Raw genomic sequence first — 16,376 nt, forward strand, 5'->3', positions numbered from 1 at the left:
TTCTGTGCTATAGGTCGGACAGAAAGATCTAATGCCAGTTTGTTGGGTCAATTCTTGGCATGTCAGTTGGGGTCCAAGCGAACAAGTCGGCATTTTGTTGCAGGAAGGGTCGGAATAAGGCCTTCTCTTCCGAGCTTAGTGTGGATCCAACATAAGTGAACTTTTTCGGACTATCTGTGAAATAGATTTTGTGCAGATCTTCGGTCGGGCTTGGTCGATCTAAGCTTCCTGCCCTGGGATCAAGGTTGGTCAGTACTGGTAGCTCGGCTCGGTTACTGATACTACTGTTCACGCGGGATTGCGTACTCTGATTAGGTTTTTCGAAATTGTTGTTGTAGCATTCTCTGGCCTCTCGGGCATCGCTGTGAATGGTTGCAATTGTATTATCCTGCAAAGAAAACTTAATACAGAGATGAATTGTAGACACAATAGCGCCGAACCTATTTAAAAAAGGTCGGCCAAGTATCAAATTGTAAGGACTAAAACAGTCAACAACTAAGTATTGCATATCTATGGTTTTTGATAAGGGAACCTCACCAAGTGTGGTTTGGAACCACACAGAGCCTATAACCTGGACTCTCTCACCTGAGAAACCGACCAGGTCTCCAGTGGAAGGTTGGAGGATGTTGTTGCTGAGTTTCATCTTCTGAAAATGTCTGGAATGTTATGTGAGTAAAGTGTGGAGGTGTCTGCTGTTGATGTTGATCGGCTTCTATGCAAAGCATAGCTCGGTAAAACCGCTTTCTTGCCGAGCTTGTGGCCCCTCCACCTGCAAAACCTCCAGAAATACAGTTAATAATACGTCTTGGTTGGTCGGGAGGATTGGTGTTCGGTCGATCTTTATCTTGAGCATGTTATGTTGCCAAGCTTTGGTCACCAGGGAGAGGTGCGCGTCGTTGTATGTGGCCGCCGATGTACTTGTCGAGATAACCTTGCCGAGCTAACCGCTCCAGGAGGTCTTTGGCGATGACACACTCGTTAGTATTGTGTCTGTGCTTTTGATGAAAAGAACAGTATTTTGATCTGTCTGCCCCTTTTGATTCTGGATAGCTGCCAGCTTTTCTTGGTGGCTTGATCAACTTTGAATTCAAGATCTCCTTGATGATGTTGACACGCCTGGTGTTGAACTGAGTATAAGATTCATGTCAGGGAGTTGGATTGAAATTTTTCTTGCTATCTCGTGCTTTGTTGTCGTCTCTGTATTGTGGTTTCTCTATTTTCCGAGCTTGTCGGAGTTCTTCGATGTCAATCTGACCTTTCGCTTTTTCACGGAACTCGGCCATTGTTTTAGGTTTGGCCACGGCAATGGTCTCCTGGAATTTTCCTGGTCAGAGTCTGGTTTTTATTGCGTGTTGTAAAACCCGGTTAATTTATGGCTAATTAACCCATAAATTAAAATATATTCTAAAAAGTGAGAAATGAGGTTTTTATGGTTTAATATGGTAGAGGAAATTAAAACGAGAACTTTGACACAAATTTTAAAGAAATTGGCCCAAGATTGGGCCGAACGGGCCAAACCGGGCCAACCAGACCCAAGTTGTGCGCGCACTCAACCCTGGAGATTTTGCTTCCTGTGCGTACGCACAGACCTCTGTGTACGCACACTTTTAAATATGCTTCTGGGCGTGCGCATGCACACCTTTGTACGTACGCACGCGACCCAATTCTTTTCCAAAGCTTTTGTTTTCAAGTCTTCTACATTTCCAACAAGCTTGTAACCTTCTGCAATGTTATTTAACACTTATAAACCCCCAATTTTATCCTTTAAATTTTAGTTTAATATAGAATACCTAGTGACTGAGAGGAAGCTAAGAAAGAGGGTAACTTGTGAATGAAGATAGGGGATATAATGAGAAGTTATGACTAGTGATGAGGTTATGAGTTGTTAAGGAGGATGGTGGAGTGCTGTGTATATGATATGAGCCAAATGGCTGTGTATATGATATGAGTCGAATGGTTGTGTGTGATATGAGCCGAATGGCTGTGTGAGATAATGGTTTATGGCTGGATATGAATTGTGATTTTAAGCTGGATGGCTGTGATAAATTATAATTTATGGCTGGGAATGAAAATGTGAATGTTAATGATTGTTTTATCTTGAGTTCTCTTTCTCGAAAGTGCGACCCCAGAGAGATGGTGGAAGGTGAGGATCCCCTTCCTGGTTCCTCCTGGTATTGTAAAATCGCCCCCAGCGAGATGGTGGGAGGTTAGGATCCCCTCCTTGTTTCTTCCTGGGCATATGAGAATGTACCTCCTAGGTAGATGCAAGGGTTGTAGTTTCGCCCCACTTGCTCCAGGTTGGTTAGTATAGAGGCTCCCTGGGTGGACGCAAGGGTTGTGGTTTCATCCCACTTGTCCCGGGTTATGATGAGTGGTGATATGGTCACAAGGAATGATGATGGAATGTGTATGGATGGATGTGGAATGATTATATGAGACACGAGTTTTCCTGGATGAAAGCAGTGACTAGCCACCACGTGCTCCAGGTTGAGACTCGATACTCTGCTGACCCTATGTCGTAAGTGTGGCCGGACACTGTGAAAGGTCTGGATGAGCTCGCCCCCTGATAAACACCAAGAGTGGGTGTTGTATGATTATAATTATGATTATGAATATGTTATGATTGAGAATTACTCGAGTTGGGGATGCACGACAGAGGGACCGTCCAATGGTTAGCTACTAGGACTTGTCGGGTTGGCTTTATAACCGATAGATGAGACTCATCAGGTTCTAGGACAGGCATGCATCATATGCATTATGTGTGAATTGTTTGGAATGCCTAACTGATTGCATCATTACTTGCTACTTGCGTAATTGCCTTATCTGCTTCCTACTTGTGCATCTCTTTACTTGATATACTTGTGTTTGCATTTTAATCACTGTTGGCGGTTGGGAGGTTTGCAGGATTTGGGAAGGGAATATTTAGTTAGATTGAAGATCCTTAAGTTAGTCGCCTGTTTATATTTTTTATGGTTTAGCATGTTTATACGCTTTGATTATAATCTGGAAGTTCTAGGATTGCCTTCGGCTCTCCCAAGATATTACATGTTAGATATTTGGGCACTGTTTCCATGCTGAGAACCTCCGTTTCTCACCTATGTGGATTTTGTGGCTTTTAGATGCAGGACGTGAAGCTCCTCGCTGAGGCATGCTAGAGACTTTCTTTTGGCGGAGATCCTTGTATCTTGGGATTTTATTTTGTTCATTATACACTTGTTTAGATACTTATATTCTCCACTGTTCATATATATTTTGTATTAACTCCTCTTAGAGGTTATTTTGGAGAAACAGATTTTGTATTGTCATTTGGATTCTTTTGGGACTATCTTATATATATATATATGCTCGGGCCGGTTATCTTCGCAAGCCGAGTCCCGAGTCTTGATATATGTATTTTGGCACTCTTTTGTATATCTCCTTGCCTCAGCTTACTCTTTATCTGTTTCGTTTACGTTATCGATCCGAGTGTTGCGCGTTTTGATTCAACGGTTTTAATTTACCCCCTTTTTTCTCCAAAGGCTCCTAGTTACAAATCTTTTCACACTACTATACGTACTAAATTTTATTTTTAGAGGTCGTAATACCTCGCCTCCTCTATTTTATGACTTAAGCATAAGACTTTGTGTGGTAAGGTGTTACATTATGGTATAAGAGCAGTTCGTTCCTGTAGAGTCTGGGGGACGGACTGACTATGCTTCTGAGCATACTCTAAGTCGTGTCTACGTGCTATTTAGGATATCTGCCTGATATACATAGCATAAAGTTCATGAGCATGCATTTGGAACTTTGAAGCACTAGACTTGCGATATTGAGACTGATCACCTTGATATCACTTGTTTGGTGTGAACATGAACCAAATGGCGCCTCGTGGACGCGGTCGGGGGCATAATCGGGGTAGAGGACGGAAAGGTGATAATGTGACCATACCGGTAGGTACCTTGACCGAATTCATGACTGTGATGGCGAGTGCTGTTGCTGCCATTGGCGCTGTGGCTACTGTGACTGGCCGAGCAAGGGGTAGAATGGAGCAACAAGTTAGAGTTGGCAACAACACTGGTGATGGAAATGAAGGCGGAAATGATGTCCTGAGTACAATGACACCAGTGGAGATAATGAGTTATCCAGAGTTAACTAACACAGGTCAAACAGTGGGCGAAAGCTCAAGAAGGACTGAGCTGGCTAGGAGTGACCGTCGAAAATCTTTCACCAAGAAAGAGGGAAAGAAGACAAAGATTACACCGAGGGGCCAAAGTTTCAAGAGGGGCCGTTATGCCACTTCACATTCTCAATGCCGGAATAATGACCGAGGGAACGATAACCGCCAGGGTCCGAATTCAGAAGGGCAGATTAGTACTCAACCGGAAGACTTAAAGTGCCGGAGATGCAAAAAGTATCATCCAAATAGACCATGCAGGGCTGGACTAGGTGTATGTTACAAATGCGGTCGCCCTGGGCATATGTCCTGGAATTTTCCACATAGGAAACACTGGGAGGCAGCCGAATCTAATTCTCAGACCCAAGGTAATTGCAAATTAGCAGTTGAATCTTTAACTACCTTGCATACCATTGACATGTAACCCTCATTCGTGATGCACGACAAGTTTTGTTAATCGTGAAGTCCAAGTTGGCAATTAGTCAACGACTATTAGTTGTTCAGACGGAGCGATAATTAGTTAACTTAGAGGAGTGTCTAGGCTCTTGAAGGTTAAGAATTAGAGCGACGCAGTAGGAGAGTGTTGGATTATACTTAAGGGATCAGGAGTGTTGAAGATTGTGCAGAGTGATTGCTTGAAACCCAATGACTGTGAAATACGAGGAAGAGGAATGGAACGGACTTAACCTTTAGTTGCTAACCGTTTGAGAGGCGAGTGAAGATGAGACCAAATCGCTGATGCAAGAGAGTTTCCGAGACAATCCTGAAGGTGTACCAGAACCCCATCTCAGAGAGAAAGTGAGTTTGCGATAGACTTAGTGCCGGAAGCCAGATCAGTTTTGATTGTGCCATAACTGAAGACATCATTATAATTGGTAGAACCTAGAATCGAGTTGAAGGGAGTATTAGAAGAGAAAACTGTCTGATTAAGTGTTTTCCTGTGGGGAGCACCGGTTATGCCAGTGAAAAAGGAAGGGAATAACAGAAGGCTTTATGTGAGGGGGAGTGTGCCAACAAAATTTGCGCGACCCGAATTATCCTTTCTTTTGAGACTTACATTGAAAATTCTACTTCGAATTTCTTCTTGAATTTTCAACGAATAATCAGACAGAGGACTTTCGATAATCAGCTTATTACAATTCACTATAACAACCAATCACAATATCAACCTTGTCAAATCGTTCATGTACCATGGTGACAACCCAACTTAGCAATCCAAATGTTCCCATAATCATTGCTCAAGTTCATTTCAATACCATGGTTGACTATTCGGTATCACTCTCATTCCTAATCATTGGTCACACAAAACATCTGTGGATTATTGCAGATATTTCACAAGGCATTCTTAATGAATTGATCTTCGAATCTTGGGGCGTGCTACGAGTGGAGTTGCTCCCTTATGCAAGTTTGCATCCCCTTCTACATTAGCTGAGACTTTCTTAATTTGATATGCCTTGTTCTCCCTATCACGGTTTTGATTTGAACCCTTTTCTTGAGATGCACCTTAAATTCTTCTCCTTGTGCATTTCATTATTCACCTGCCACTTTTGTTTAATTACTATACGAGACATCTTTCTAACTTCTCGCAAACACCGTTCATGTTGATCGTTCACCATTCGAGCTTAACATCTGTTTAAGAATCAGTTCAAACCTAAATTAGTATCACGTATAACTTCTACTTATAGCCATCGAGATATTGATCCCTTAGAGTGAGACTCCTAAACGTGGGAGATGAAGCGTGTATGCGTGCGATATCAAGAGGAGTTTTGGAGCCTTAATTCTTGCCTACCGTATTGCCTGGAGTTACATATACATGCCAGGGTGCACCGTGTGTGTGGATGCTTGAAGGTGAAGCAAATTTTTGAATCTTGAGAGGAAGATTAATCTTGGTACCAGTACTCACGACACTTGAGCCTCATAAACCATTTGAAACTACTGCAGGGCAATATCGAAGGGGTTTTGGATGCATGTGGAGGCAACATCGTGAAGTGGTAACAAGCGTCCTCAGTAAGAAGACTTTGAGTGTTATTGGAGAACGATTAAGGAGAAGGAACCATTAAGTAAGGTTGTAGTCTAAAGCTGGATGTCGAGGCAGCAGCTAGAGGTATTAGACTGAATCGGTTGCGAATTTTAAGGAGTTGTAAGGCCGAGAGTTCGAGGAGTGCAGTAAGAGAATAAAGAGCTACTAAGGATGTTGAAGCATGTTGAACAAGGGGATCAAGCGTCTTAGGTTCTGAACTAATTGTCAAAAATGATGAGGAAAGAGTAAGCAAAAATCGAGTTAAGGTTCTAACAGAGCAAGCCGACCTAAAAGTTACACAGACTAACGGAATGATCCTAGAGGGTTTAAAGGAGGAAGATGTGTATTATTGGAGACTACTTCGGTGACCGGTAAGAGAAGAGAGATTGACCTAAAAGAGTTTATTGTGGGGACGATGGGCCGTCTGAAGTGCCAGAACAATTTGGGACAGTTCAATTCAAAAAGGATATGAAGTTTTAAGTAACCTCAATAAGGATTAATGACATAAACGTAAGGAACTCTGAGGAAAAGAAGTCTTATTAGAGAGGTAACTTGGAGATCAAGTCAGAATGGAGAAGCACACCGAGGAACTTGAATTAAAAAAAGGGGACAGACTACCCTCACCTGATTTCAGGTAACTGAATTTGAATTTTGTGGGCAAAATTCGCAATTAGGTGGGTAGAATATAAAATCCAGTTAATTTATCGCTAATTAACCCATAAATTAAAATATATTCTAGAAAGTGAGAAATGAGGTTTTTATGGTAGAGAAAATTAAAACGAGAATTTTGACACCAATTTTAAAGAAATCGGCGCAAGATTGGGCCGAACGGGCCAAACCGAGCCAACCGGACCCAAGTTAGGCCCAAGGCCCAGCCAAGCCTCCCTTGATTAAGAGAGCTCAGCTCTCTTTCTTCCCAAAACAACACACACACGCTGAATACACAAAGGGAAAGGGGGGAGAAACATAAACCCTTGTTCCAACTTCTATTAATCACAACTTTTGATCTAGAGCTCCAATTGACGCACCGTTTACGACCACGTGACCGCGGCGTCAAGCTCTACAAAATCCACATAATTATTCTTGAGGTAAGCCACAGTTTCTCCTTCGAATCCCAGCTCTCAGTTTCGAAAATTTTGGACACAAATGTTAAAATTTTGAGCTCCTTTGTGTTATAGGATCAAATTAACTTGGGGAGAAGGCTTGTTCTTGCCTCTTTGGTCCTTGGGTAAGGTAAGAGATCTCAAACCCTAGTGGAAATATTGAATTTAAGGTTTTGGGTATTGAGTCATTGTGTTTTGATGTAATATTGTGGCTTAGGCATTAAATATATGTGTATTGGAGCTTGATTGGTAGTTTTGGAAAGCTTTGGAGGGGAGCACTAAGCTTGGAAATCTGTTGGTGGAGTTTGGAAACCTTGAAGGTTGAATTTGAGAGTGTTCCGGGTTGAACGGGAATCGGCCAAGGTATGGTTTCGGTTTTCGGTATCTAAAATGTAATGTGGTTGTGAAAACGTAGGCTAGTGACCCTAGGATAGGGCTTTGGAATGTTGATGAAGTTGTTGGATAAATTGGATTGAGTTAAATATGTATGAATGATGGTAAAAATGATTGTAAGTGGTTGTATTGGTTGGTAAATCATGTAATGTTGTGTGAGATATGGATTAATATGTTGGATTGATGATAGAGCTGAGACTCTTGTTGATGAACATGATTTGATGTATGAAATTGATTTGTGAATATATAAGTATATGTATATGGTGATGGATAAATTGAATATTTGTTTGGAGGTTGAGATATGAAATGTTGATGTTGATGTGAGATTGGGTTAAATGAGGAACAATTGGTGGATTGGTGTTTGAATGAATGGATAGAAGTGTTTGATGTTGGATGACTGAGTTTGGTTTGCTTTTGGGTGAATTTGGAATGTATGTTATGAGATTTGGGAGTTTATGAGTTTTGGTAAAAAATGGGATTTTGATGAACTTCAACATATCATATCTTGAGCTATTATTTTTGGAATTTGATGATTTTTATATCAATTGAAAGATAATTTCATAAGCTTTAAAACGGTTTAAATTTGGTTAAAATCTAAATTTTGTGGAAGGAGATATGATCGTTGGAAGTTTAGGCCAAAAATTTGTGATTTCTGGTTTGTATGCGCACGCACAGCTCGGTGCGCATGCACACCCCGCAGAATTTTGAGCCTGTGTGCACGCACAGCCTTGTGCATACGCACACGCAGAAATGGGGCTGCTGCTGGGAGCGCTAGCACGCTCTGTGCACGCACATGGCCAAGGAAGTCTTGCAAGTTGTGCGTACGCACAGATCTATGTGCACGCACATGTTGGGAATGGCATGTTGTTGGTGGCGCTAGCACACCTTGTGCGTGCACTCAACCCTGGAGATTTTGCTTCCTGTGCGTATGCACACTTTTAAAAATGCTTCTGGGCATGCGCATGCACACCCCTATGTGTACGCACGCGATCTAGTTCTTTTTCAAAGCTTTTGTTTTCAAGTCTTCTACATTTCCAACAAGCTTGTAACCTTCTGCAATGTTATTTCACACTTATAAACCCCAAATTTCATCCTTTAAATCTTAGTTTAATATAGAATGCCTAGCGATTGAGAGGAAGCTAAGGAAGAGGGTAACTTGTGGATGAAGATAGGGGATATAATGAGAAGTTATGACTAGTGATGAGGTTATGAGTTGTTAAGGAGGATGGTGGAGTGTTGTGTTTATGATATGAGCCGAATGGCTGTGTATATGATATGAGCCGAATGGCTGTGTGTGATATGAGCCGAATGGCTGTGTGAGATAATGGTTTATGGCTGGATATGAATTGTGATTTTAAGCCGAATGGCTATGATAAATTGTAATTTATGGCTGGGAATGAAAATGTGAATGTGAATGATTGTTTTATCTTGAGTTCTCTTTCTCGAAAGTGCGACCCTAGAGAGATGGTGGAAGGTGAGGATCCCCTTCCTAGTTCCTCCTGGTATTGTAAAATCGCCCCCAGCGGGATGGTGGGAGGTTAGAATCCCCTCCTTGTTTCCTCCTGGGCATATGAGAACATACCTCCTGGGTAGATGCAAGGGTTGCGGTTTCGCCCCACTTGCTCCAGGTTGGTTAGTATAGAGGCTCCCCGGGTGGACGCAAGGGTTATGGTTTCGTCCCACTTGTCCCGGGTTATGATGAGTGATGATATGGTCACAAGGAATGATGATGGAATGTGTATGGATGGATGTGGAATGATTATCTGAGACATGAGTTTTTCTGGATGAAAGCAGTGACTAGCTACCACGTGCTCCAGGTTGAGACTCGATACTCTGCTGACCCTATGTTGTAAGTGTGGTCGGACACTGTGAAAGGTCCGGATGAGCTCACCCCCTAATAAACACCAAGAGTGGATGTTGTATGATTATGATTATGAATATGTTATGATTGAGAATTACTCGAGTTGGGGATGCACGACAGATGGACCGTTCAATGGTTAGCTACCAGGACTTGTCGGGTTGGCTTTATAACCGACAGATGAGACTCATCAGCCTCTAGGACTGGCGTGCATCATATGCATTATATGTGAATTGTTTGGAATGCCTAACTGATTGCATCATTACTTGCTGCTTGCCTAATTGCCTTATCTACTTCCTACTTGTGCATCTATTTTCTTGATATACTTGTGTTTGCATTTCAATCACTGTTGGCGGTTGGAAGGTTTGCAGGATTTGGGAATGGGATATTTAGTTAGATTGAAGATTCTTAAGTTAGTCGCCTGTTTATATTTCTTATGGTTTAGCATGTTTATACGCTTTGATTATAATCTGAAAGTTCTAGGATTGCCTTCGTCTCTCTCAGGACATTACATGTTAGATATTTGGGCACTGTTTCCATGCTGAGAACCTTCGATTCTCACCCATGCGGATTTTGTGGTTTTCAGATGCAGGACGTGAGGCTTCTCGCTGAGGCATGCTGGAGACTTCCTTTTGGCGAAGATCCTTGTATCTTAGGATTTTATTTTGTTCATTATACACTTGTTTAGATACTTATATTCTCCACTGTTCATACATATTTTGTATTAACTCCTTTTAGAGGTTATTTTGGAGAACAGATTTTGTATTTTGTCATTTGGGTTCTTTTGGGATTATTTTATATATGTATATATATATATATATATATATATACTTATATGCTCGGGCCGGTTATCTTTGCAAGCCGAGTCCCCAGTCTTGATATATGTATTTTGGCACTCTTTTGTATATCTCCTAACGTCAGCTTACTCTTTATCTATTTCTTTTACGTTATTGATCGGAGTGTTGCGCGTGATTTACCCCCTTTTTTCTCCAAAGGCTCCTAGTTACAAATCTTTTCACACTGCTATACGTACTAAATTTTATTTTTAGAGGTCGTAATACCTCGCCACCTCTGTTTTTTTACTTAATCATAAGACTCTGTGTGGTAGGGTGTTACACGTGTTGTTCCACCTCGGGGTGGAAATCGGGTATACTCATGGCTATCTTTGTGAAGTGTGTCATAGAGTCTCTGAGGCTTTCGTGCTGGCCTTGCTTGATTGTGTTTAAGTAATCGGTGTCATGTAGATAGATAGCTGATCCAGCAAAATGCTCCTCGAAAGGCTTTGATAGGTCTCAAAAACAAGAAATTGAACCTGCAGGCAAAGAACAAAACCAATCAAGTGCAGGACCGTCTGATAAAATACTATTTTATGATTTATCTTGTACTCAATAGAGTGGTTATTATCAAGTTCTTGCCCACTTATTCATACTAATTGCATGATTTTACATTTTCCTTCCTGATTTTGCGCTATGATTGAAACCATGCTTCTTTGGCCTTATAATTGCTAATATTAATCCTCTCTTATTACCATTCGATGCCGTGATATGTGTATTAAGTGTTTTCAGAGATTACAGGGCATGAATGACTTAGAGGATGGAAAGGAAGCATGCAAAAGTGGAAGGAATACAAGAAGTTGAAGGAACTGCAAAGCTGTCAGCCTTACCCTTTCACACTAAAATGGTCATAACTTGAGCTACAGAGGTCCAAATGATACAGTTCTATTTGCGTTGAAATGCTAACATCCGGGGCTTCGATTTGATATATAATTTGCCATATTTGCTCTGACGATAAGTAACACGAACGCGTGATCCACACGGATGCGTCGCAGTGGCGAAAAACCAACGTGTTTGAATTCGAAACCAGCGAATTCTGGGCTGTTTCTGACCCAGTTCTCGACCCAGAAAACACATATTAGAGGCTATAAAGTGAGAGAATGTATCCACTCATGAAAAAAACTCATATATCTTCCATAATTTACAATTTTAGATTTTAGATGTAGTTTTAGAGAAAGAGAGGTTCTCTCATCTCTCTTTGGTTTTAGGATTAGGATTCCTCTTAAAGGATTTAGGATTTCAACTTTTTCTCAGGTTCAATATTCCTTTTATATTTTTATTTATTCTAATACTTTTATTCGTATCTGACTTATGTTACCAATTTAGCTTATGAACTCTTTATGTTTAGATTGATTTTCTTTTATTAATGCAATTGAGGTATTTCAGATTTATGATTTTTATTCAGCTTTTTATATTCTTGGCTTTAATTGATTAATTGGAGACTTTTGAGTTATCAAACTCATCGTAATTGATAATTGTTATTTTTGCTAATTAAATTGAATTCCAATAACTCTAGTCCTTTCTTAGGAATTGGCTAGAACCTGAAGATCAAACTAATTAGCCCACTTGACTTTCCTTTGCTTTAGTAAAGTCTAACTAATGGGATTAAAACTCAATTCTCATCACCATCGATAAGGATAACTAGGATAGGACTTCCAAATTCTCATACCTCCCCAAGAATTCACTTTATAATTATTTATTTATTTTTCTTGTCATTCAAATTACTTATTCCCTATTTCAAAAATCCAAAATTCTACCTTTTTCATAGCTAATAATAAGTCATACTTCCCTGCAATTCCTTGAGAAGACGACCCAAGGTTTAAATACTTCGGTTATAAATTTTTATTGGGTTTGCTTAAGTGACAAACAAAACTTTTGTAAGGAAGGAATTCTTGTCGGTCTAAAAGCTATACTTACAACGGGAATTTATTTTTAAAAAATTCTAGATCGCGCGAGAGTTTCGCTCTTTCACCGTCTAAGTAAGATGGAAAACAACGACATAAAACTTTATCAGTTGCACCATTTACTATCATTATGGAGGTGAACTTTTTGATGTATTTTTTCGGATCACCTACCCTCATAACGGGTTAGGGTGGTTGGCAGAGTGAACCTCCTGGGTAACACGAAGTTCATCACCTCGGCCGTGAATGGCCCAGGGGAGTTTTCTAAGTTGTCATCCTCGTCTTCTGGCCGAGCTTCCTCATTGTGCTCAGGTTGTTCTTCTTCCTGCCGAGCAGTTTCGGAGACATGCGTCGGCCTTGACTGATGCTCGGCTTCTTCCGTTCGTTCTTTTCGATTATTGTTATTTTTTATCCGAGTATTATTCAGATTAGCAATCTGATTTGCCATTCTTTAGTTCTGTTCGGCCATGCACTAGTTGGCTTGCCGTAACTTGGTCACCTTCTGAAGAAGTTCAGATGGCGTAGGAGGAAGTTGCTCAGCCATGGCTCCATGCGAGAACGTTGATGCCGATGATATAAAGAAAGAATTATATTCTCGGCCCATGGTGGGTGCCAATTGTTCCTGTGTGGATACCTAGAGGGGAGCTCGGCTTCTGGGAGTCGGCGCCGAGTTGTTATCTTCGGTGCCGATCTATGAGCCTTGAGAAAGTCCGAGCTTCACGCCTGGAGAGATGTCCAATCACGCAGAGTGTGAACAAGAAACAAGGGAGAGTGTACCTGCAAAGACACTCCGAAGCTTAAGTTAGTATTGAGAATTCAATGTATCCTTTAGGATAGAAGATCATACCTTTTATAGGTGAAAACGTACAGGTCGGTTACACTTCTATTTTATCATCCGAGTTGAAGGGTAATAATAAAGGTGTAATGACCGTTGATATTTGCTCGAACGTTTTGATTTCAGGATGTAGTCCGTTGAGTTTATTTGTAACGTGTGATGCCGAGTTATAACGTAAGCTTGCCGAGTTATGACAAATAGTGCCGAGTTATAACGTCGGATTTGTAATGGTCGGATCAACGGGTAAAAACGCTAGTTGAGTCCTAATTTCATCAATCAAATTCTTATTTGATTAACATGCAACTTATTTATGTTGTTTAGTGTATCTACTTTACATACATTTCACAATCACAAAATGAAAAAGAAAATTTTTTTCATTTTTCTTTCAATTTTTATCTAAATTTGAGCACATCCAAATTTCCTACTTAGTTATTTATGATTCATTTTCTAGTATAATCTATTATCTATTATATTATATCAAAATTCAATTTTTGCACTTAACGATGGAGCTAACATGCGTGGCATATGTTTTTAAGAGTAATTTTAGATTTATTTCTTCTAATTCATTAAATCAAATTAATAATACCTAATTAATAATATCAATTAATCAGTTTAAACAGATATTCAAATATCATATAATTTATTATAATTTATGTCAATTAATTAACTATAATACATTTATATCAGTTATAATTAACTAAAATTAATTATAAAAGTTGATAATTTATTTAAAGACCTAAAAGAGGAAAAAATATTCGATAAAATTATGAGATGTAAGTCAATTATCTATGTATTACACCTTATTAAAATCCTATAATAGTATAGATATGATTTATCAAGTTGCATTGTCATTTCAGTTTTCATATGTTTGTATGCACTATAGAGTTTTAGAAAAAAGAAATTCCATATGCAGATATTATTTTGTTTATGCATAATGGGTACAAGCCACAAACTCTAAATAACATAGACAAACCTATAATAGTTCCAATATTTGATGAAAATAAAAAATCATACCTATGTAACTATTCAAAAATACAAGGTAAATAGTCCATACAAGAAAACAAAAAAAAAATTACCTTACATAAAGAATAAATTATATTTAAAATTTTATCTTAAAAAATTTAGACAACAATTTTTTATTGACAAAACTGAATTTTTCAAATGTAGACTTAAGAATGACACAATAGAATAGTGTCAAGTAATCATCACAAGAAACAAATTATTTGTGAATGATTATTGAAAGGTTGGTGATGGTTTAATAGAAGATAATAAAAATAATGAAGTAAATTTTGTTTTTCATAAAATATTATACTTTTCTTTTTTTCAGACTATGCTTTTGATGAGTTAATTCATTTTTTTATCTAACTACTTTGGATTACATATTTTTAAAAGATATTTTCAAAAAAAAAAACCATACTAGCTCTTATTTTTCTTTGGTCGGACTAATTGAAGAACATAAGTTATTCTAGTTTACTTCAACACACACCAATACATAAGGTTGGTGTCCCGAAAATATCACTAAAGAATATTGATCAATCTAATAGTCATTGTAATAATACAAAGTTGCAAGTTAGGAGGCTTTAAAATGATGTAGAGTTTTGATACGTAATAACATTGGTCATATTACTTTGATTCTACGGATAAATATGGTACAAACAAATAAAACTGTCTCGATTAGATTTTAACAAAGACAATTTTCTATAATAATATCTTGAGTAAAGTACTCTTTTAATTGCTAATGTTTGAGCCAAATTCTAATTTTCGTCCCTAACGTTTGAAACATTCTATTATTATCTTAAATGTTTTATTCTGTCCTATTTTAGCCTTCTAAAATTTTCCTTTTTCTCAATTATTTTTTTTTTTTTTCCTTTTTTTTTTCTATTAATTTTACTCTTAAATTACTACAACCACCACTAGCTATGGCCACTACAATTATGATTTTTAATTTGCTGCTATCTAGAAGAAAATCATAATGGAAGAAAGGATATGAAATAAGATATTTAGGATAAAAATAGGATGTTTTAAACATTATGGTCAAAATTTAGACTTAGTTCAAACATTAAGAACTAAAATAGTACTTTACTTTAATATCTTTTGTCATGACAATAAAAAAAATCTCAAAAAAAATTTATCTAAATTTAGTTGTATTTAAACAAACTAATAATGTTTATATATAACGGGGATTGCTATGGAATCCTTAGAGAATTCTCCTAGGGTTTCAACGGAAGAAGAAGATCTGGTGCAACGCAGCACAAAAAAAGTTAAAACACGCGACAAAATAGATTTGAATCAACCAAGTGGTGATATGGAGATTCCCCATGAGAATACTGAGAATGCCATAGTGAGGTCCAAAGCTACATATAAGGAATTTTTACTGAAACCATCTGGTCCTACAATGGAAGATGATATGGATCTCCATGAACAAACAGATGAAGATTCTCCGAATCTGGAGGATAGATGGTATAAAGATAGCGACGATCACTCTGACAGGGAGAAATCATTTGATCCTTGCCCCACTATCAAAGTAACCCAAGAAGAATTTGAGGAATGATGTAAACCGTGGCGAGCATCCCTCATCGTAAAAGTCCTAGGAAAGAGAATCAACTTAGGCTTCATGGAGCAACGTTTAAATAGAGATTGGATCAAAAAAGGTATGATTAATGTTATTGATATGGACCGTGATTATTTTTTGGTTCATTTTTCAGATGAAGATGACTATTCGCATGCACTAACGGGAGGACCTTGGATGGTGGCTGGGCATTATTTAATTGTCCAACGTTGGAGGCCTTTTTTTCTGGAATCTGAGAAAGCAGTTCGCAAAATAGCGGCTTGGATACGCATACCGGATCTCCCGATCGAGCTGTACAACCATCGCTTTCTATGGAGAGTGGGATCGGCCATTGGTACGATGTTGAAAATAGATAGAGCCATGTCTATTCATTCGAGAGGAAGGTTTGCCAGAATATGTGTTGAGATTGATCTCACTAAAAAGTTAGTCCCCAGAAGTTTTGTTCTTGGGAGTATTTTCAATATTGAATATGAAGGTCTACACCTTATTTGCTTCAAGTGCGGTCTTTATGGTCACCGTTCAGAACAATGTAGTGAACCGTCGGAGGATGCGGAGGAAGGAGGCGGCGTCTCGGGGTCCGGGGGAGACGGGAGAAGATCCGATGAACAGAGGATCATTGCATTGAATAAGGACCAGAATGAAAATAGCATAAAATTCGGTGAACAAAATCAAAGGAGATATGATCAAAGCCCTCCAAATTTTGGACCCTGA

The 16,376-nt window shown here is 38.9% G+C and overlaps 1 protein-coding gene across 1 annotated transcript; it reads left to right on the forward strand.

Annotated features, from left to right (window-relative positions):
* Positions 15,750 to 16,376, forward strand: LOC107611585. Its single transcript, XM_016313498.1, has one exon. The coding sequence runs from the start codon at positions 15,750 to 15,752 to the stop codon at positions 16,374 to 16,376; it is 627 nt and encodes a 208-aa protein (XP_016168984.1).

Source organism: Arachis ipaensis, chromosome B01 (genome assembly GCF_000816755.2).
Source record: "Arachis ipaensis cultivar K30076 chromosome B01, Araip1.1, whole genome shotgun sequence".
Classification (NCBI taxonomy): Eukaryota; Viridiplantae; Streptophyta; class Magnoliopsida; order Fabales; family Fabaceae; genus Arachis; species Arachis ipaensis.